The sequence below is a fragment of the Eumetopias jubatus genome, unplaced genomic scaffold (assembly GCF_037043125.1).
Source record: "Eumetopias jubatus isolate StellerSeaLion01/CBP00866 unplaced genomic scaffold, mEumJub1_p1.0 scaffold_17, whole genome shotgun sequence".
Lineage (NCBI taxonomy): Eukaryota > Metazoa > Chordata > Mammalia > Carnivora > Otariidae > Eumetopias > Eumetopias jubatus.
Window position 1 is genome coordinate 70,585,229 of NW_028274823.1, and position 22,740 is coordinate 70,607,968.

Sequence of the window (22,740 nt, forward strand, 5' to 3'; positions counted from 1 at the left end):
GCGGCGGCTCCGAGCGCCTGCTTACTAAAAAGGCGCCGCTCTCCTAGCAAGACAGAGGGATCGCTTCGTAATTCCTATTGCGACTTCTCCAATATTCCCTCGGTCCTCATCCTCGGCCATCAGATCCGTCCCGCCCCCCCACCCGCTGGGAGGCTTACTCAGCGAGCCAGATAGGGGCAGGCGCTGATACAAAAATAGAGGCAGGCGGCGGGAGCGGGTACCGTGACTCACCGCGGGGCGGGCGGCGGCGGGCCTCCCGCTCCGCCCCTCCTCCTCTGCCCCGACCCGCGTCCGCTCTCCCAACTCCTCTTCCTCCCCTGCCCTGTCCCTGCCTTGCTCCTCCGCCTCCGTCCTCTCTCCTCCCCCGCCTCCCCTCCACTTCCCGGCCCCCAGAGCGCAGGTCCTCCGAGCAGACACTGGATAAAGCAGGCCTATTTGAGGCAGGCTCCCCCAAGGCTCGCTTACCATTTAAGATTCCCCAGCCTTCGTGCCTGAGATGGGAGGAAACGCCAACATAGCACAAACTCTCATTCTCTTGTGGTCTTCCTGGGTTTTCTGCAGAGAACACTCCAGTTCTAATGATCCTCCCCGCCAGCTCCAAGGTGGGAATAGACTGAGAGGAAGTGGAAAGGCTGCAGCCCAGGCCGCACCCCCAACTCAGGGCCCAGGCCGCACCCCCATCTCAGGGCCCAGGCCGCACCCCCATCTCAGGGCCCAGCCCCCCATCTCAGGCCCCAGGCTGCACCCCATCTCGGAGCCCAGGCAGCACCCCATCCTAGAGGCCCAGGCCACACCCCCGTCTCAGGGCCCCCGGCCTGATCCCCCCTCCCCACCCGCGGCTCCTTCTCCGGCACTGCCAATCTGCCCGGTGTCCCACACCCGCCAGAGCTCACTAGCTCCCCTGTTTCAGTGAGCATGCTAATGTGAGTCAGAGGCCTGAGAGTTGTCATGAAGTCTTTCCTCCTGCCCCCTGTGATGCCAGGTTCTCTGTCTCTCTCTCTCTCTCTCTCTCTCTGCCTAAAATGGTTCAATGGCTTTCCATCACTCTTAGATTAAAGAAAAAATATATCCTCTGCCATGGAGGGTCTGCTCAAGCTGGGTGTGGCTCCTTCTGCACCCCCAGCCACAGCGACCTGTCCTCCTGGCTGGGGGCCCCACCTTCAACCCCAGCCCCGGGAGGAGCTGTTCCTTCCCATGACCCTTCGGAGGCACCTCAACCTGCTCTTGCTCATCGAACCCCTCTGTGGCCCTTGACTTCTCCTATGCTGTCAGCGTGAGCCAGATTTACAGAGTTACATTGATTTGTGCTAACGTGTCTCCCCTCACCCTGATACTGTGAGCCCCCTGAGGGCTGAGACCCTGAGCCTTTGGCTCATCCTTTTATCTCCTAGCTCAGTGCCCGGTGCATAGTAAATGCTCAGTAAATGTTGGTTGGTTGAATCAGCAAATTAACTGCTGACCGGTGGGTGTGCCAATAAGTAGGCGAGAGTGGAATTACAGGGTTCTGGATCCTTCTGGAAAATGAGGGGACTAGATTTTGGATGTCTTGAGTTCTCAGACTTATGAAAAGGACAGCCCCCATGCCTGTGACCTTGGACAACCAGGAAGTCGGGTGGAGGAAAAGGGTACTTCCCTGGCTGTGAGCCATGACCCTGTATCCTCCCGTGGCCTCGAGCAAATGTTTGCCTCACAGTGTCCACATTGTCCTTTGGAAAAAATACAGCCACTCGGCACAGGGCTGGGGTGAGGGTGCGGCAAGGGGGTGCCCAGGGGGGCAGGGAAGGAAGAGAAAAAGCCCGCTGTGAGGACAGCGCCCACCCTCATGCTGGCCCAGGCCAGACTGTGTCTTCCCCGTGAAGTCCCTAAATCTCAGAGGTGCCGAGACCCTGGCTCTCAGATTCCTGGCCTCCAGTGCCAGTGTGGTGGACGAAGAAACACCGGGCCCCCGTCAGGAGGCAGAGCCGGGCAGGCAGTTTCAGCCTCTGTGTCCCCGGCGGTTTGAGCACACGTCCTGCCTGGGCCTGGCCCTACCCCTGCGGCCCTGCCCTCCACCTGCCTGCTCCGCCCTGCACTCTGGAAGTCTGAAACAGAAAGTAGAGGAAAACCCAAGGTGGGGTGGGAGGGACGGGGTGGCTGGGTGATGGACATTGGGGAGGGTATGTGCTACGGTGAGCGCTGTGAATTGTGCAAGACTGATGAATCACAGATCTGTACCCCTAAAACAATACATCATATGTTAATAATAAAAAAAAAAAACAAAAAAAGCAGAGGAAAACCCAGGTTCCAGAGAACCTTCCAGAGATAGATGTGAAGGATACGAGGCATCCCTTTTAAGCATTTACTGAAGAAGTTCAAGTACAGTCAAGCGATTCCTTCTCGGTGCCTACAGTGGAAGAGATACTTGGCAACTATGCGTTGGGGAATGGACAGGAGGGGAGGGACAGAGCGGGGGAGAACTTGGAGCACTCTGGCTTAGGAAGGGCCAAGCGTGAACTGGAGCCTCGGCGGAATTTGCAGGGAATCTGGGCGTGGAGACGCTCTTCAGTGGCACTGCGTGTCCCCCTTCTGCTCGCTCACCAGCTTGTCCTGCTCCTGACGTAATTCCGAACAGCCTCTCCTTTCTCTCCCGTGTGTGACACTGTCAGAGGAATGAGGGGCCAGCAGCCACGGCGGCTCTTCCCCCTCCTGCTAGAGACGGGGCCAGGACCAGAAGGCAGTCTCTGGCACCCCGGAGACTCTTCCCTCACTGCTGTCTGCCCAGCTCCCCCAGCACTGCTCTGGAGCTCAGGGCAGGGGAATGGGAGGAGCAAGTTGCGCTCCTTTCAGCCACTGCCCCCTGGGGACCACGCAGGACACAGTGGTCCTCTGATGCTTTGCCCAGCCCAAACCCCGGGGCTCCTCCGTCTGTCTCAGGAGCCCAGCCTCTGGCCACCAGGCGGCTTGTGAGTGGCTCTGCCCAAACCCATCCCCGCTGCTGGAAATACCATCCAGCCCCCCCCACCCCCACAATTGAACTACTGAGGCCTCCTCTCTTCTGGATTTTTTTTCCCCATTTTTCACTTGACTATTTTTAACATTAACATAATACACATTTCTTGAAGAAAAATAAAGTTAGAAGAAATATTGAAGTATAAAAAAGGCAGAAAAAAATCACCCATCAACTCACTTGCAGAAGTTGTAGGGTGACTTATTACTTTGACCCAGTTCCTTTGTCTCTTTTGCCCTTCATTTTTTTTTTTTTCATGGCTCAACTGATCCCTGTTGACACATGGCACATTAGCATTGGGCTGCCAGGGCTCCAGGCACCTCTGCCTCCCAGCTGGTACCCTGTCAGCCTGGGGAATATTTCAGACCCAGAGCATTTTTAGACCCAGAGGGAAAAAAAAGCTTTAAAATAAGGCAGCAGAATTTGGGGCAAAATTCCTGAAGACTGCATAGGAGATTTGTGCTGTTCTTCAGAGGTGGCTCAAGCCAAGCCTGAGAAGTAAGAGATGTGGAGTTCTATTTTTAGAGAATATGGCAGGCTAAATTCTCAGAATCAACACTCCTGTTGAAAACAACTTTTAAGAAGCCAGATAAAGTATTTTAGAAATCTTACAGGCACTGAAGAGTTGACAAGATACTAAAGCACTACTAGGGCCCAAATCTAAGGGAAGCCAGAAGTGCAGTAATTCTAGGAACAGCTCTTTCCCTGAGAGTGTTTGCTTATCTAGATTACCTTGCACTTGGGGGTTAACAACTCTGTAAAGCTTGGGGCCTTCCTACCTGAAGCTGAAGGGCTACCCCACAGGGGAAGAGGGAAGGAGTTAACCAGAGGTAAACCCCACCCCACACTGACACGCAAGCATCTGAAAGGTAAGTTGCCTTAACCCAGAGCACGTGGCGGCGATGTTGGTGTGGGGGGCAGATTTCCGAGAAACTGTGACAACAGCTGGGTCCTCACAGGTACCTGCGGTCCCGATTTGTATCACCTGGGAGGACCCAGAGACCTCAGGCTGTGGAGTTTATCATCGTTTCAGATTAGTTGTATCTTAGGGGATCCCTGGCACAAGCAAATACAAATCCTTTCTGGAGAGAGGCACTTGTATTCCAGGTTTCCAAGTGTTCTACAAGTAATTCCTCAAGGACAGTGAACATGACTCTGTCAAGAAAACACACGGAAACAAGGTAGTATGAACAAGAACCCAAACAACAGGTAACACAGACTCCAAGACTCCGGTTACTGGGATTATTAGGTCCACATTGTTAAAAGAAACAAAAACAAAAAAACCTGTGGATACAGGGGCACCTGGGTGGCTCAGTCAGTTAAGCGTCTGCCTTCAGCTCAGGTCATGATCCTGGGATCCTGGGATTGAGCCTCACATCGGGCTCCCTGCTCAGCGGGGAGTCTGCTTCTCCCTCCCTCTCTGCCCCTCCCCCCTGCTTGTACTCCGTCTCTCTCTCTCATTCTCTCTCAAAAAAATAAATAAAATCTTTAAAAAAAACCCACCTTTGGATCCTTTATTAAGGAAGTAAGAGAAAAGCTAACAAATATCCATTGGGAACAGAAAGTATAAAAACATGACCTCATTGATTTGGAAAAAAACAAAAGAGAATATCTAAAAATTTCTATAAGGGAAAAAATTAATAACAGAAACTTAAATGTCCACAAATGAGCTTAATGATAGAGTAAAGGAAGAATTAGATTGGACGATCAATTAGAGGAATTGCCCACAATGCAATTCAGATAAACCCCTTAAAATGAAAAGTAATGAAAAAATTTTAATGTAGAGCATATCTGATATTCTGGGGCATCTGACTGGCTCAGTCAGAGCATGCGACTCTTTTTTTTCCCCCTAAAGATTCATTTATTTATTTCAGAGAGAGAGAGAGAGAGAGAATGAGAATGCCCAGAGAAGAGGGGCAGAGAGAATCTCAAGCAGACTTCACACTGCATGGAGCCTGACACGGGACTCGATCTCATGACCCTGAGATCTCAATCCTGAAATCACCACCTGAACCAAAATCAAGAGTCAGTCACTTCACCAACTGCACACCCAGGTACCCTAGTATGTGACTCTTGATCTCAGGGTCATGAGTTTAAGTCCCATGTTGGGCATAGAGAATACTTAAAAAAAAAAAAAAGTTCTGATATTCTATTTTTGCTTGCAATTTTTTCTTTTGATTAAAATGTGCATTGAATGAAATACACAGATCTTAATTGTATGCTCACTGATCTTGATCTGTTTGACATAATTTATATTTATCAAAATATAGACCATTTCTATCACCCCCAAAATTTCCCAAATGCCACTTCTCAATCTCTACCCCACTCCCCAGAGACAACCACTGTTCTGTTTTTTTTTTTTAAGAAAAAAATTTTTTTTAGATTTTATTTATCCAAGAGAAAGAGAGAAAGATCACAAGCAGGGGTGGGGAGGGGTAGAGGGAGAAGCAGACTCCCCAGTGAGCAGGGACCTCAACCTGGGAGTTGATCCCAGGACGCCAGGATCATGACCTAAGCCGAAGGCAGACGCTCAACCCACTGAGCCACCCAGGCTCCTTGTTCGGTTTTTTTCTATATCATCGACTAGTTTTGCTTGTTCTCAAATAACATATAAATGGAATATTACATATAAAGGCTTCTGTGTACATTTTCTTTCGCTCAGTATGTTTTTGAGATCCATTCATGTTGTGTGTCTGTAGTTTGCTCCTTTCTATTGCTGAATAGTATTCCATTATATGACTATATGCAACTTACCTATTTTTCTACTGGTGGATACCTGAGCTGTTTCCAGTTTTTTCTGTTTTTTGTTTTGTTTTAAGTAGCCTCCATGCTGGTCAAGGAGCCCAACATGGGGCTTGAATTCATGACCTTGAGATCAAGACTTGAGCTGAGGTCAAGAGTCAGAGACCTAACCAACTGAGCCACCCAGGCACCTTGCTGTTTCCAGTTTTTACTATTATGAATAAAGCTGCTATTAGCATACTGGTACAAGTCCTTTTGTGAATATATGTTTTTAATCTTTGTGGGTAAATTCCTAGCAATAGAATTATCAGTTATTAGAGCAGATGTATGTTTAGTTTTATAAAAAACTTCCAAATGTTTTCCAAAGTGATGGTACCATTTTGTATTCCCACTCAGAGTATGAAAATTCCAGTTGCTCCATATGCTTGTCAACATCTAGTGTTGTCAGTCTTTTTAATTTTAGCTGTAACAGTAGGTATATAGTAGCTTCTGATCGTTCTTTAATTTTGTCTCTAATGGCTAAAAATATTGAGCACTTTTTCGTGTGCTTATCTTTTCTTAAAATTGGGGTAAAATATACATAACATATAATTTGTTATTCTAACCATCTGTTCTGTGGCATTAAGTTCATTCACTTTATCATGCAACCATCACCACCATCCATCTCCAGAACTCTTTCATCTTCCCCAGCTGAAACTCTGTGCCCATTTAACAACTAACTCCTTTTTTCCTCTTCCTCCCAGCCTCTGGCAACCACCCTTTTACTTTCTTCCTCTATGAATTTGACTACACTAGGTATATCATATAAGTGGAATCATATAGTATTTGCCTTTGTGGGACTGTTTTATTTCACTTAGTGTAATATCCTCAAAGTTCATCCATGTTGTAGTGTGTGTCAGAATTTCCTTCCCTTTTAAGGTTGAATAATATCCCATTGTACAAATATACCATATTTTGTTTATCCGATCATCCATCACTGGACACTTGGGCTGCTTCAATTTTTTGATTATTGTGAATCACGCTGCTATGAACATGGTTGTGTAAATATCTCTTTGAGTTCCTGCTTGTATTTCTTTGGATATATGCTCAGAAGTAGAATTGCTGGATCATATCTTCTGTCTTTAATTTTTTTTAGGAATCTCCATGATATTTTCCCCAAAGGCTACACCATTTTACAGTACTACCAGCAATGTACAAGAGTTCCAATGTCTCCACATTCTCACCAACACTTGTTATTCTGTTCTCTTTGTTTGTTTGTTTGTTTTTGACAATAGCCATCCTAACAAGTATGATCATGTGCTTATCTTATTGGCCATTTGCATATCTTCTTTTGTGAAGTGTCTGTTCAAAATATTTTGCCCGTTTTACTGCATCTTTATCTGTTTGTTATTGAATTGTAGGGGTTATTTATATAGCCTGGATACAAACCTTTGTCAGGTATGTTTTGCAAATATTTTCTCCCAGTACTAGACTTGACTATTCATTTTTTTAAAGATTTTATTTATTTATTTGAGAGAGAGAGAATGAGAGACAGAGAGCACGAGAGGGAAGAGAGTCAGAGGGAGAAGCAGACTCCCCGCTGAGCAGGGAGCCCAATGTGGGACTCGATCCCGGGACTCCAGGATCATGACCTGAGCCAAAGGCAGATGCTTAACCAACTGAGCCACCCAGGCGCCCGACTATTCATTTTTTTTAATGTCCTTTGATGAACAAGTATTTTAAATTTGGTGAAGCCGAATTTGTCAATTCTTCAGAACGAAAGGAGAGAAAACATGGGACTGGAGCCAGTATTTGAAGAAATAACGGCTGATAATTTCCCAAACCTGTTGAAAAGACACCAATCCACATATTCGAAAGGCTCATGAATTCCAAAGAAGATAAGTAAAAAAGAAACCCACAATTAGGTACATCGCAGAGAAACTGCAGATTATCAAAGGCAAAGAGAAAACTTAAAAAAAAAAAAAAGTTGAGAGGCGGGGAGACAGAAATACAGCTTGCCTCAAAGAAATACCAGGCTGACTGTTGACATCTCAACAGCAACAACGGCACTCAGGAGATAGAGAAATGTCATTTTCAATATGGTGAAAGAAGTAACTGTCAACCAGGAATTCTATATTCAGGAAAAAATTCTCTCAAGAATGAAGGAGAAATAGACATACATGAACAAACAAAAACTGAGAGATATTGTGACCAACAGATTCTCATGAAAAAAATTCTAAAGACTATGTGCTCAAGCAGAAACCAAAAATGATCCCACTTGGAAAGGATCCACAGAAAGCAAGAAATGGGCAAAGAAAATTGTTAATATACAAGTAAATCTGAACTGTATAAAACAATTATAATATCTTGAGGAGGTTAAAGCCATGGCTGATGTAGAACAAATGATAATATCTGGGGGTTTAAAAAGATAGAATGGGGGCGGCACATGGGTGGCTCACTCACCTGTGTGTCTTGATTTTGGCTGAGGTCATGGTCTCAGGGTCGTGAGGCTGAGCCCCATGGCAGGTTCCCCACTGGTTAAATCATCGATTCAATCCAAATATGTCAGTGATTACATCAAATATACATGGACCAAGTGTTCCAATTAAAAGACAAAATTATCCTGCTGGAAAAACTATTTAATCATATGCTGTTTACAAGAAATACGTATAAAGTATAAGGACATACCAAGGTTGAAAATAAGAGAATAGAGTCAAGAGTTCCAGGTTCAAGTCTTTGCTCTACCTCTTTTCCTAATTTATTAACTTGGGCAAGTCATTCAATCTTGAGGTCTCAGTTTTATCATGTATAAAAGTGGCATAATAGTCTCTATTCTAGCTACCTTGTAGGTTAAAATCAGTTCATGTATGCGAGAGTGCTTCATAGAGCATAGACACAATATTAATGTAAGAGATGCATGACTTATTAAAATGAATTGTTAATGTTAATACAAATGAGTTGTTATAGGGTTTCTTAGGTACTATAGAGGGTCAATTTGCTGCCCCTATCTGAGGCTGAATTGTGCAAACCCCCCCATTCATATGTTGAACTCCTAACACCCAGTACCTCTGAATGTGACTGAATTCAGAGGCGGTGTCTTTAACGAGGTAATTAAATTGAAATGAAGTCATTAAGGTGGGCACTAAATCCAGCAAGACTGACGTTCTCTAAGGAGGAAATTTGGACCCAGACATGGAAGGATGGAAGACAAAGTGAGGACACAGGGAGGGAGAAGATAGCCATCTATAAGCCAAGGAGAGAGGCCTCAGAAGACACCAATCCCACCACCACTTTGGTCTTGACTTTGTAGCCTCCAGAACTGTGAAAAAGTTAGATCCTGTTGTTTTAAACCACCTGCTTTGTGGTAATTTGTTACAGCAACCACAGGATCCTCATACAGGTGCCATGAAGGAAAGAAGTGAAGATGTGGTAGCATAAGGATCCAAGGGTGTTATGGCTGCCCCTTGGCCCATGATACAGAGAATCTGCCATTCTTGAGACCAGCTCTGGTCACCAGGAACTCTGCAGTGATTAGGTTTAGGAAACGCCAATCATCATACAAAAGGCAATCCTGATACTACTATTGGTGCATATGAGGACCACCAATGTCATCTTCTCACCTTCCACAATCTGTCTTTTACTCACATATCACCCTCAGAAGCTGTTCATTATCAGGAGGAGCCATTAAGAAACTGATAAGAGGGGCAGGGTCACCAGAAGGCTCGGGGCTCCTTCACCCAGTGCAGGTCCTCCAGCTTCCTGTGTGACAGGACCACCCTTGGTGAAGCCCCGGCATGTTCTTCATTCACATCTGACTAACCTTCAGCTGCCTTTGCCTCCCTAACCCACCTTTGGAAGTTGCAGCCCATGATGGCTTGGGAGCTGGCTCCGGCTCTGGGTGGCGAGGAGGCAGGTGGCCCAGAATCCTGCGCTCTTACTGTGCTGCCTACCCAAACGGAGAGCCATCAAAGCCAGATTTTCTCAGTTTCTTTCTGAGAGCTGCAGTTGAGGCATGTATCATTGGCTTATGGTAATTAGTCAAAAGCACTATGACATATCAACGGTGCTGAAATGGATGCCTTCCAAATAACAATACAGGACAGAAAGGAAATGAAAGTGACAGAAATGAGACAAAGAGGAGAAGGAGGCAGTCAGGTAGGTAAGCTGATGCCCACATGGCCGTGCCGTTCTGTGGCATGAGCCCATTTCCACCTCCAGTCCTCGGGGCTGAGGCACTACCTGGTAAGAGGCAGTGCTTCTCTGTGTCCCCAGCACCAGAGGCAGGGCAGACCCTCTTGAGCACAACGAGGGATGTGTTTCCCCATAAGAACCAATATTTGGAGCCCATGGAGCCTTGTCAGAAAACAATGGAAGGGAAGCCAGCCTCATAGTGGCAAGTGGCTGAACAGGCTACAAAACAGCCACTGTATCCACAGCATCAGAGGGTTCACAGTGCAGAGTGGGCCCGGCCTCTAGAAGCTCCGATAGGCTTTGTGGTAATCAGGGTCAAGGCGTAAGTGCCCAGTGATATTGGGGATCGTGGCACCAAGCTCTTAAGGATGGGACTGTATCTTAGCCCTCTCTGTACCCCTTGCACATGGTACGTGGGCAACAAAATATTTCATTAACCTTTTGTGGGTTTGACCACATCTGGGGCAATAGGTCAGGGGACAGATGCAGCTGGGAGGGACCCTGATATTCCATGGCCCAAATCGAACTTCCAAAGGTTTAAATGATGGAGCCTAGGGTGTACTGGGGTGCGGGGTCCTTTCCTTTCTCCCACTCAAACTTAATCCTTTTTAATCCTGACACATTCTCTCTTCTCATGTTCTTCTCTATTCCTTCTTTCTTCAACTGAACACTAGTCATATAGATTTAGTGAAAACAAATTGGTGGCAACTTCACAAGCTTTTGTGAGAAGGAAATAAGATCCCTGATAAGTCCCACTGCCACGTCTAAAGAAACACACCATAAGCAATGGGTGGGGAAATTTTTTGATGTTTTCAATTCTCTCAATGCTCCAAAAACTGATTCTCTGAGATGGCTGTTCAGTTGGGGAATCGGTTGTAACGTTATTTGCTCCACTACCACCACACAGGGACTTCTTGATTCCTCTTACTACAAACACTCTTAGAGCTGCTGGACTCAGTTTTTCTCCTCTCATCCAGCACAAACATTTGTATATGCTCTAGATATATATTTTCAAACGACTCGTTCTTTACCACACCCAACATCCTCTTTCAGGACAAATATAGGTAATACAATTTACCAAATACCTATAATCATGACCTAATAGGAAAGCAGGAAAGCTAACAGAACACTAATAAAATGTGTGATGTTTTGTTGTTGTTGTTGTTGTTTTTAGAGACGTGTCAGTAAGGAAAGTAATTTTTAGATTTGGCGCATTCCCAGTGAAACCACAATTGGTAATGTTTGCACATTTTTTCAGTAGAAGAGCAGTATCAAAGGTAGTGCACAAGGAAAGGCTACCAGATTATACTGAAAACTTCTGTGAGTTCTAAATGACCATGAGTCACGTAATGATTATGATCACAGGAGAAATGGGTCATTATCTCTTTACCTACCTTACTGAAATCTTAATTAAGGTATTTTGGGTTTTGGTTAGAAAACACTTAACAATTAGTTAACTCGTGTAACTCTGACATTTTTCCAGGCTGCTGGCTACATGAATTATTCAGTCTGTGTGTACGTGGGTTTGATTTGCTCAGATATGCCTATGTATACTTGTCATTATCAATAAAACCTAGATCCCTCCAAGAGACTAGAACTTGGGCCATTTTTAACATTTATCCACCCTTCATGGGGCAATAATACATGGAATCATAGACTTGTTTTATTAAAATTTTAAATTCTACTGAATTACTGATTTTCTTGATATCTGGGTTTGGCAGTATTCCCACATTAGAGGCCTCAAGGATTTCAGAAACTTTTCAGTAGGCCATAAAAGGAGACAATGAATAAACACATGTGGCTATGTGGCTTACAACATTGCATAATGTTAATTCTACTTGCAAACCTTCTTTGAGTCAGAATCTATTTTATTTAGGTACCACTGTCCTTGGTCATCTTGACTAGAAAACATTAAGCTAGCTCTTAAAAGTAGGTACTGTGCTCTCCCGTAGAAATTCCACCTCTGTTAGTATATTTTGTACCTTTAGACTACGGCCAGTGGTGGGAAGGAGAGGGTGGTGTTCCTCCTCCTTTGGTAACCCCTCTTCTTCCAGTGCCAGTCTCAGCTCCACTCCCTGCAGACATCTCCTTGTTGGGCTGCCCTCGGTGTTTGTGCATGCCCAGCATACGCTGTCCTTTCTGGGCCGCTCATTTGGCCCTTGCTCATCCTCCTCCCACCTCTGGGCGTGGCTCCTCCCCAGCCCCACACTGGAAGAGGCACATTTTTATACCACCATCACCTTGGCATGAAGCAAAGGACTTCCCGGTCTGGTAGAGAAGTGATTGTCTTCACTGGTTCATTAAATGCAGAACACAGCCCTTTCAGTTAGACCTCGAGATTCAGGAGGGAATACTGATTTCCACGAGGGAATGCCCGACGGGCCGTAGGGGGAGCTGCTCTCGGGCGCCAGCACCGCGGACAGCGCCCGATGCCTGCGGCGGGCCGGAGCCACCTGCCCGCGGCCCGCCTCGAGCCTACTGCTCAGTGCAGCGCCCTGGAGAGGGAGAGGTTCCTCAGCTCACACCGGACGGCCAGGTCGGGCCCTCGACGGGACTGCCAGTGTCTGGGAATGGATCTGATCGGGGGCCGGGGGGGCGGGGACCGTGAGCACGGGAAGACTTAACTAATGGTGTGGCTCGGAGCGCACTCATTCCGCCCTCATTGTGAAAAGTGACACAAGAAGATGGGGCCCCTCTTCCTCCCCTGTGCCCCACCACCCCCCGCAAGTAAACACAACGAACAACTTTAGGCAACAGACAGAATGGCTGAGTTTAATGCTTCAAGTTTTCCATTTCCTTCCACAGGGCTTTGTTTTAAAAATAACAAAATGAGGTAAATAAGTTAATGTATGTACACTTTATAAACATTGTGTCGCGTTGCGGCTGCCAGCAACTCAAGTTGTTAGAGACGAAGTTGCTGCGCGGTGGCTCGAGGTCAGCCACCTGCAACCTGAGCCGATTTGTCGTCCTGAGGAGAATTCGAGCGCTGTTGGTGGAATGGGGTCTAGAAGCATTTGCGGTGGACGATGGAGGGGCCGGCCTCGTCGTACTCCTGCTTGGTGATCCACATCTGCTGGAAGGTGGACAGCGAGGCCAGGATGGAGCCGCCGATCCACACCGAGTACTTGCGCTCAGGGGGGGCGATGATCTGAAAGACAGTGAGCGCGTCAGGGGGCGAAGGCCGCACCCCCGAGCCCACGCGCGGGCAGGGGGCGCGGGCCGCCGCCCACCTTAATCTTCATGGTGCTGGGGGCCAGCGCCGTGATCTCCTTCTGCATGCGGTCCGCGATACCGGGGTACATGGTGGTGCCCCCCGACATGACGTTGTTGGCGTACAGGTCCTTCCTGATGTCGATGTCGCACTTCATGATGCTGTTGTAGGTGGTCTCATGGATGCCCGCCGACTCCATGCCTGGGGGCCGCAGGGAGGAGCGTGAGCCGGCGGGGGGGCGACCCGGGGGCCGGGCGGGGCTGGGCGGCGCGGCCCCGGGGCTGCTGGCGAGGCCGGCGGGCGGGACTCACCGATGAAGGAGGGCTGGAAGAGCGTCTCCGGGCAGCGGAAGCGCTCGTTACCGATGGTGATGACCTGTCCATCGGGCAGCTCGTAGCTCTTCTCCAGGGAGGAGGAGGAAGCGGCCGTCGCCATCTCGTTCTCGAAGTCCAGGGCCACGTAGCACAGCTTCTCTTTGATGTCGCGCACGATCTCGCGCTCAGCTGTGGGGCGGGGGGGGGGGCAGGAGAGGAGCTCTCAGCTCAGGGCCCCGGGGCCCGCGCGCCACCCCGCCCGCCCGGGGTGTCCGGAGCGCCGCGCACCTGTGGTCACGAAGGAGTAGCCACGTTCAGTGAGGATCTTCATCAGGTAGTCGGTGAGGTCGCGGCCAGCTAGGTCCAGACGCATGATGGCGTGCGGCAGGGCGTAGCCCTCATAGATGGGCACGTTGTGGGTGACGCCGTCGCCAGAGTCGAGCACGATGCCTGCGCGCGGGGCGGGGCGGGGGACAGGGCGGCGAGTGAGCGGGCGCCCCCCGGCCGGCGCGGGCCGCGGGCGGGAGCGGGGGGGGGGGGTGGGGCGGCGGGCGCGCGCACTCACCGGTGGTACGGCCGGAGGCGTAGAGGGACAGCACGGCCTGGATGGCCACGTACATGGCGGGCACGTTGAAGGTCTCAAACATGATCTGGGTCATCTTCTCGCGGTTGGCCTTGGGGTTGAGGGGGGCCTCGGTGAGCAGGGTGGGGTGCTCCTCGGGGGCCACGCGGAGCTCGTTGTAGAAGGTATGGTGCCAGATCTTCTCCATGTCGTCCCAGTTGGTGATGATGCCGTGCTCGATGGGGTACTTCAGGGTCAGGATACCTCTCTTGCTCTGAGCCTCGTCACCCACGTAGGAGTCTTTCTGACCCATGCCCACCATGACGCCCTGCGGAGCGGAGACACCACGCGCACGTTACCGCGGCTCACTGCGGCCCGGGGCCCGGCTCCACGGGGACCCCGGCCCGGCTTCCTCCGCCGGGCGGCAGCCTGACCTGGTGGCGAGGGCGGCCCACGATGGAAGGGAACACGGCCCTAGGGGCGTCGTCGCCGGCGAAGCCGGCTTTCACCAGGCCGGAGCCATTGTCGCACACGAGGGCGGTGGTCTCGTCTTCGTCACACATGGTGTCTGGTTTCTGCAAAGGACAGGAAGGCCGTGGAGACACACGGCGCGTCAGGACAGGCGGCCCCGCTGGCCCGAGAGCCCTCCCTTCCCGGGGACCGACGGACGCCCCCAGCCGGGAACGGTGCGCAGCCGGCCAGGGGAGCAGCCGAAGGGACCCTGCGCTGCCCTGAGAGGGAGAGGGGCACAGGATCGTCGTCGCGTCGTCGCGACCACACGGAGGATTTCTCCACCCCGGGAGCCCCGGCCCGGGGTCCGCCGAGACTTCTCTGCCTTCCTGCAGGCTCCCCGCGGCAAGAGCCAGGCGCAGGCGCCCACCCTCTCCGCGCCTCCGCGGCCTCGCCTCGGAGGTTAGGGCCGGCGATACCCGCTCGCTGCGCACGCGTGCGGCTGCAAGGGCACGGCCGTGGGAGGGGCTTTGGTGCTCCATCCCGGGAGGAATGGCCCATCCCGGACCCTCCTGACATTCCAGGCTCAGAACAGAGGCACCTTTTCGTCTGCTGGCCAACCCAGAGGATTGTGGCCCCTGCTGATCTTTGGGGGAGGTTCGTGGGGGAGGTATTGCCTTTGGGACGACTAAAGCAAAACCTTTAATCTACGGGGCACACGCTGAGCCGCCAGGTAGCGGAGCCCAAAGGGGCTGGGGATAAATTTGGAGACGTTTCCAAAAACTGATTGTGTCGTGTCTCCTCTATAAAGCGCGTGTGGCTCTGAGGACCAAGACGCAGGGGGGCAGAAAGTAGGCCTTGGGGCTGCTCAAACAAGTCGGCTGGGTTCTACCCCGGATTCTCCAGGCTCCCCTCGGTGGTGCCCTGTCACCTTGTCCCCCTGTCCTACGGTTCTCCTGTCCCCGACCCCTCCCCCACTCCCGCCCTACCTGGGCGGGTGGCTACACCTGCTGCTCTCCGGCTCGGGCCCCGGTCGCCGCGGGAGGGAAGCGAGGCTTCTCTCGGCTCTGTCCGCTGCGGTGGCCGCCGGGCCTCGCGCTCAGGTTTTATATAGCCCGCGGGCGCCGCCCCCCCGCGCCGCCCCGCAGGAATGTCGCTCCCCTTCTCGAGCCATATTTGGGTGTTGGGCACTAGAGCCCCCTCCCCCAGCCGGCCCGCGGCCCTGGGCCCCAGCCCGGGTCCCCTGCGCTGACCAAAGAAGGAGCGGCCTGGCCCGAGCCCAGGTAACGCGGGCCGGGCCGTATATGGAGCGTGTCCCCGGCCGGTCGGCCCCTGCCGACCCGGCCCAGTTGCCCGCCCGAGGGGATGGGGTGGGGCGAGGGTCACCGCGCGCGCCAGTGGGTGCGTGGGTGCGCCTGTGCTCCCGGAGCTGCACCTGTCCGAAAGGCCTCCCCACCCCGTCAGCTCTGCTCGCACTGGGCGCTCCGGAGGGTGCCTCCCACATTTCAGCCCATCTCTGGCTTTACTCAGACCCCCGAGACCCCACGCGCGGCTACAGGGAGGAGGGAGCCGTGTCCCAGCGGTGGGACAGAGAGGACGCGGGTAGCAGTCACACCCGGGGTCCCAGGAAGGGAAGGAAGGAGACCCCCGCGTCCCCCCGCCCCCGCGGGGGAACTTCATTTCGCCCTCTCCACCGCTGAGCTCCCCAGTTCAGAGGGCTGACCCAAGTCGGCCCCCGCCCCCACCGCGGAGAGGGCAGCCGGCGGCGGGAGGGCGCGCAGCTGTCGCGGGCCAGACAACTGGCGGCGGGAGGAGAGAACCGAGAGGCGGGGGGAGGAGGAGGAGGAGGAGGGCTCCCGGGGACAGGCACCAAGCCAGGGCACAGCCGTTCGCCTCCGTGACGCGCAGCGCACCCGGGCGCTCACGAAGGGCGTGAATTTGGGGGGTGCTCTCTCTCTCCCAACTGACCTGGCCCAGGTTGGGTGAGCCGAGCTGAGCCCCCAGGTCCCCACCTCCTTGGTGGGGCTACGAGTGCCCCTGTCCTGGGACTGAAAGGCCAGGGTCAGAACCCACGACCTGGTGGTGGAACGGGTGAAGCGCCCTTACTAAATGAAACCTTGCTCGACCTTCCTCCCAGTGAGGACGACAAGGACATTGCACTCTAGGATGGGTAGCAATTTTTCCTTCTGCAAAGGCTGAACAAACTCATCTTTATATTTAGAGGATGATGCCTTGCCAAGGCCAGGCGGCTTCCCAGTCCACCCTGGAGAGTCACCATCTACCAGAGGCTGCTGAAGCGGTTCTATTTATATCACTGATATATGGGGATATGCCTTTCAGATTTTCTAGAAGGATTTGGATCTACTTATGGTAAGGTGGAGTGAGGGTCAGAGGAGGTTATCCAGTTGGTGCCGGTCTCACATTTTCTTTTTTGGCAGGGGGTGGGGGAGCAAGCGCAGTCCTAACCCTGATGTAGAAGGCACAGGGAGACACAATTTTCTGTGATGAACTCAGGGACATGCTTTGAGGGGGTACATCAGTGACGTGGGACAAGCGAGAATGGAATCATTCATTTTTCTGATGTGCTTGTGTTCCCAAAATAGTCGTGATTCACATTTGGTAGTGGAACTCAGCAACTGGGACAGGTGTGGATTCTCTGGAGGAGGGACAGAAAAGCACATGTAACCCTCCTCTGTAGCCCACATCATGGCAGCTCTTCCTAAAACCATCAATTAAAAAATAGTTTGGTTATTATGGGGCTTACACAGTGAGTGTAAAGGGTCAGCTAAATGCAACCATGGTTTCGCATTTAGCTTTTTCAGTTATTTTAGAGAATGAGTGACTGACAGAACTACATTTCGTTTGTAATACCTCATGTCCTGCTGTCAGTGGGTAGTGAAGAGACTAGAAAAAAATAAACTGGCAAATGCATTATAGGTCCAATATAAATGGAAAAGCTTAAATTTTGCCCCGAAAGTAGGAAGAATACCTAAGAATATATTTTAAAGGGGAACAGGGTTGTCAATATTTCCCCAAACTCTTGCTCAGTGCCGTTCTTCTCTTCTATTGCAAGCTTCTCTAAGCCCAGAGTCTATGAGCTTCAAACACACAAAGCTATGAAGAAAACACTCAGGAGGGAGGAGACTGCTAGTACAGCAAACCTTGGGAGAACACCGCGCCGGACATCGGCTTTCTGCGCACGGTTGGGGCTGTTTAAATAGTCTCTGACAGGTCACTATGGGGCCACCCAGTCCCATTCTGGTATTGTTGAATTCTCATTGGCCTAGGGGATAGACCTAACGGGTGAGTGGAAAAACTGTCTCCATACATGTACACTTTTGGGGAACACACCAGTGCTCTGCTCTCCCCTGATAAGCGGGTGCCTGCCTGCATACCCTTTTGAGAACTATCACTAAGTAAAGCTCAGCCATGTACGGTATGCCTGAGAGTGCCTGCTTCTAAGTTTTCAGGTGCAGCCCTGCTCTTGAAACTCTGACAAGGTCCTTGTGCAGCTCCTCAGCTGTGGCCTCACAGCTCCCTCCTCTGCAGCCCCATACCCTGAGCTCCTCACACATCTGCAGACCCCACTATCGCTGGGTCTAAACCTTCTATCATTTCCTATTGATTCAAATATGAATTCAGGGGTGTCTGGGTGGCTCAGTCTGTTGTGTGCCTTTGGCTCAGGTCATGGGTCTCGGGGTCCTGGGATTGAGCCCAAATCAGGCTCTCTGCTCAATGGGGAGTCTGCTCCCCCCCCGCTCGTTCTCTCAAAAAAATATTAAATATGTATTCATAAAACTTCATATGCTTTCGTATTGTTAAAAGCATACAGGCGTTTAACTATCTGAGGTAAATAAGACAGGTACTAGCTATTCAGTTTTAAGATCAGAAAAGCGAGGCTCAATGAGCTAGACCACACTCCCAGGTCCCAAAGCTGGGGCTTGGGTGCCTCTCTCCCACTAGGAGTAGTCAGGGCAGGGCAGGGACTGCTTTCTACCTTCCTTTAATCCTTCCCAACACTTGGTTTGGTTCTGAAAACGTAAGAGATCCTCAAGAGCTCTTTTCCAACGAGGGGCCAAAGACATCCTGCAATGAAGTCATGGCTTCTGCCTTGGCCATCTCTACTGGCCTAATGATTCCACTGGAGCCATCAGCTCTCCACCCCCACCCCCCACCTCCTAGTATCCAGCATACTAAGTGGGTTAAAAGCTTGCACTTTGCAGTAAGGTATTTCTGGGTGTACCCTCTTCCCCTTCTGACTGGCTGTGTGACCTTGGGCAGCTCACTTCAAGAAAGACTCCATATTCTCAACTGAGGATACTACCTACTCCTTAACATTGACTTGAAGATTAAAAACTAGGTAAGGGCCTGGGACAGAAACACTCAATAGCACAGTATCTTTCTTCTGAGTGTTTGGAGGAGGTGAGGGGGGTGAGGTGGTAGAAGAGGGGAGCAAAAGACATTCAAAATTATTAGAACTGTTCGCTAAACACGTCAGCTTCACCACAAACTGAACAGGAAGAGTCATGTAATTTTACAGGAATTTGGAGTACACACAGATTTTTGTACAAAGATTTATTCTAGTAGTATCTAAAAAGGCAAAAAAACAAAAAACAAAAACCCAACCCAAGCCAAAACCATTAACTCAAGTGTTCAGATCGTTAAGGAGGCAGAGAACCATTAAATAAAGCATGGCACAGCCATGTGGTGAAGTATCATGCAGTCATTAAAAAATTGTATCTTGAACAACTGTGAAGGCATGCATTTTTGAAGGGGGGGGATTGTTTCTTCGGGGTGTGAAAAGAATCTTAAATTAGGTATTACAATGATTTGTGGCCTCCAGAAGCACAGCACATAAAAAAAATACACAGTATATCTGCAGAATTAAACTTTGCTGGGGGGGATGGGGGTGAGTGATTAGGACAAAACTACCTAAAAAGAGTCCTCAGGAATGACAATGGGAAAAAGACTGGGAAACACTGGATGAAGGATACGTGGAGATGCTCACAATACACACCGGGCTACAGAATACACGGGATGCACAGTCCCAAACTGTCCAAGATGCGTTTCACTTTTTAAAAGTTTAATCTCTACACCCAACATGGGGCTCGAACTCATGACTCTTGAGATCAAGAGTTGCATGCTCTTCCGACTGAGCCAGTCAGGCGTCCCTAAGATACACTTCAAACTGGTACCTGAAGCTATGTCTAGCTGGTGGAATTACAGGGCTTTATCTTGTTCCTTCTACTTTTTAAAAAAATAGGTTTCACATTTTCTAGTTTTTTTTTTTAACTTAAGAATTAATTAGGGCACCTGGGTGGCTTAGTTGATTAAGCGTCTGCCTTCGGCTCATGATCCCAGGGTGCTGGGACTGAGCCCCGTGTGGGGGGCTCCCTGCTCAGTGGGGAGTCTGCTTCTCCCTCTGCCCTACCCCCACTCATACTCGCTCTCAAATAAAAATCTTTAAATTTTTAGAATTACACAAAATTATTTTTTAAATTATATTTTGGTATCTAATGAGTGGATTTTACATAGAAATACATAAAACTCTTTTCTCTTCAGGCATTCTCCAAATTAAAGGTCCAGGAATAAGCAGGTAGAACTACATTAATATTTCTGTAGTTATCAGCTTCAACATGTACAAGTACGCTGGATTACAATAGATTAAGTGAGTCTGACGACATTATGGTGTGGCTTTCCTTCCATTCCTGTTCTAGAGAAAGCAACTGGCCTCAAAGGGGAAACATGCTGGACAATCTACCCGCAGGCCTCATGTACCTGGTGGGCGATCGATATACTTCAGGACTCTGATTCAGACCCCAAAGTAAAAGAAATAATCCACTTTTGAAGTTTTCTTCAAAAACGAAATCCCTACAACAGAGGGAATCGGTAGCCTTTTACTTCACTGGGGTTTCAGCAAGTCCCTTATGTGTATCCAGTTCTGCCTTCATCCTTGACACAGTCACGATTTTTTTTTTTTAATTTACTTGAGAGGTAGAGAGAGAGAGAGCACAAGCAGGGGGAGCAGCAGGCTCCCCGCTGAACAGAGAGCCCGATGTGGGGCTCGATCCCAGGACCCTGAGATCATGACCTGAGCCGAAGGCAGACGCTTAACCGACTGAGCCACCCAGGCACCCCATATTCACAAATTCTTAAAACCTATCAGCACACAAAGCTGGCTGCTCACTTTCAAAAACACATTATTGTTTCATTTAATCAAGGCTGCAAGCTGTGACTTTGAGAAAAGCAAAGACAGGAGGGGGGGGAACCTTTCCCAAGTCAGTAAAATTTCTCTTTCCTTAGAAAACATGCTCACCTTTATAACGTGTCTTTATCAATTACTCAATTTATTTAAAAATCAATTCTTTGATAAAGACTATGTTGTGAAATTTTTAAAATTTAGAAAAATTATTCAAAATCTTAGGTCTTAATTTTACTATTACTAATTTTTAAAAATGCAACCATTTCGGTGCTAGGCTACTGACGATGAGATAGAGCTAGAAGAGCGAGCCTTCCCCTCCCTCAAAATAAGATGACTATGCATTACACTGTGACAGCAGTAAAGCAAAATCATGCCATCAATAAGGCCAGGGCCACTCTCGGCCTGGCTTTCCTGTCACACTAGGGCTATCAGATTTGTGGCAGCATGCTGAAGGGGGCACAATCCTGTGTCCAGAGCACATTACTGAAAAGGATCATACAGGCAAGAACTGTTAATGTCTATGTCCTATAAGATAAAAATTCTGCAATTTCTTATCTGCCATCTGACAAGTTCAACTTCCCTTAGCACCCTTCAGTAGATTCCTAACTTGGAACCTGATGCTGTCCCCACACACAAGCTGCAAAAAGAAAAAGACAAGGCTGCTAGTGTCTTTCCTTCGGTTATTAATGTAACGAGCTCCATTAACCTCTTCTTGCCAACGTATTCAAGGCTGGATTTGAAGCCTAGAGGGGAAGAGGGCACAGACGGCTGTCCTTTGTGAAACCCGGAACCGGACTCTCTTCACCATATTTAACTTCTGACCTTTTCAGCTGCTGGAGCAAGTTGTTTAGTGAGCATTCAACTGGGCCAAAATCTGAATATGCAGCAACTCCCTGTCCAATCTTTAGTCTTTATTTAAAGCTGATAAAAACTGAGTGAGGACATTGCTCAGAACAACGAAGCTTTGAGAAACACTACTTTTCAGTAAATTGGATGCCATATTAAGAAAACCTATAATGGCTTCTAGCATAACACATGCTTTATATTAGACTGTGGTAAAGCTGGAATTCGGTGTAAATCACCTTGAAAACACATGACGCTAATTGAACCCCCATACTGAAGATTGTAACTCACATTAATACTATAAACTTATTATATGGTAACTTACAGATAGGTTAGGAAACACAGGTCTTATTCACTCCTCTCATTAATACTCTATTATTTACACAGAAATGTTCAATATTTTCCCAATGAATAATCAGTTCTTAAGCTCACATGAATTACGCCTTGTTTAGTCTTTTAGTCCTATAGCAAGTCAGCAAACCTGACATCTATCTTACTACATATTTCCCACTAGCTCTAACCAAAAGACACCAAATACTCCAGATTCTCTTCAGTGCAGAGTCACAGCCATTTCAGAGACAATCAATGCAATCTTGTCATGTTTAAAGTCACAGAAACTGAGGCCGAGAAGTGCTTTGTGCATACAAGTAGCCAGAACCAGAGTTAAGAACTCCAGAACCCCTGACAGAATGAGAAGAGGAAGAAAGGGTAGCAAGCATGGAAATAACAAGTGATACATTTCAGATGGAAAAAGGAGAGAAAATATCTTGTAGCAAAAAAACAAAACTACATTCAGTCACACAGCTGTTTTGTAGCAGCTTTCAAATAAAGTATACAAAATTCAGCAATACATGTTATAAAACTACAAATTTTTAGATGTTTAAGGCCTAAGATTTTTATAAGGACATGCTTACACAAATTTTCAGGGACAGTGACCATTTTTAGAAAAAGTTACATTTGTCCCAGAACATAATATTCATAGTTTGCTTTCAAAACAAACTCAAAGTAAGGATTAGACTTTAAGCTTCCAAGCTGGTCGGCTTGCAGGAGGTCTTTCACCTCTGGCAGGTATTCACTGAGCTGAATGCCTATAAACACAAACACAGAAAGTCCTTTTTTATTTTCATAAGACTCCCAAATGAATGAAGATGATTAATGATAACATCTGTGCTTCTATTTAAAATATAATGTCACTCCACTATTGGGAAATACTCTGTTCTAAATTCCTTCCACTGTCAAACATACTTGCAGGTCTAACGA

The 22,740-nt window shown here is 48.9% G+C and overlaps 2 protein-coding genes across 5 annotated transcripts in view; both read right to left on the minus strand.

Moving 5' to 3' along the window:
• Positions 1-12,902: 12,902 nt before the first annotated feature.
• On the minus strand, positions 12,903-14,548 carry ACTA1 (actin alpha 1, skeletal muscle). Of its 4 annotated transcripts, XM_088020147.1 has the most exons (7): positions 14,420-14,548; positions 14,187-14,313; positions 13,989-14,075; positions 13,712-13,873; positions 13,421-13,612; positions 13,129-13,310; positions 12,903-13,046 (listed from the first exon to the last, which is right to left on the minus strand). In XM_088020147.1, the coding sequence occupies exons 1-7, from the start codon at positions 14,546-14,548 to the stop codon at positions 12,903-12,905; spliced, it is 1,023 nt and encodes a 340-aa protein (XP_087876273.1). The 4 variants fall into 4 exon arrangements, with proteins under 4 accessions (XP_087876273.1, XP_027960270.1, XP_027960269.1 ...); XM_028104469.1 differs by lacking the exon at positions 14,187-14,313 and having other exon boundaries at positions 13,989-14,184; XM_028104468.1 differs by having other exon boundaries at positions 13,989-14,313.
• A 4,453-nt stretch (positions 14,549-19,001) lies between these two features.
• Positions 19,002-22,740, minus strand: part of NUP133 (nucleoporin 133) — a 60,055-nt gene continuing 56,316 nt past the window's right edge. The window contains exon 26 of the mRNA XM_028104631.2: positions 19,002-22,568. Within this exon, the coding sequence (XP_027960432.1) occupies positions 22,432-22,568 (137 nt within the window). The 3' untranslated portion in view covers positions 19,002-22,431. The remainder of the gene's footprint in view (positions 22,569-22,740) is intronic.

What these genes read in the sequence shown, in the direction of transcription:
- ACTA1 (XM_028104468.1), bottom strand. Translation starts at nt 14,548, where the DNA reads ATGTGTGACGAAGACGAGACCACCGCCCTCGTGTGCGACAATGGCTCC. An exon ending in TGGGCCGCCCTCGCCACCAG is followed by an intron (nt 14,314 to 14,419) that starts GTCAGGCTGCCG and finishes TCCGCTCCGCAG; the next exon opens with GGCGTCATGGTGGGCATGGG. An exon ending in CTACTCCTTCGTGACCACAG is followed by an intron (nt 13,613 to 13,711) that starts GTGCGCGGCGCT and finishes CCCGCCCCACAG; the next exon opens with CTGAGCGCGAGATCGTGCGC.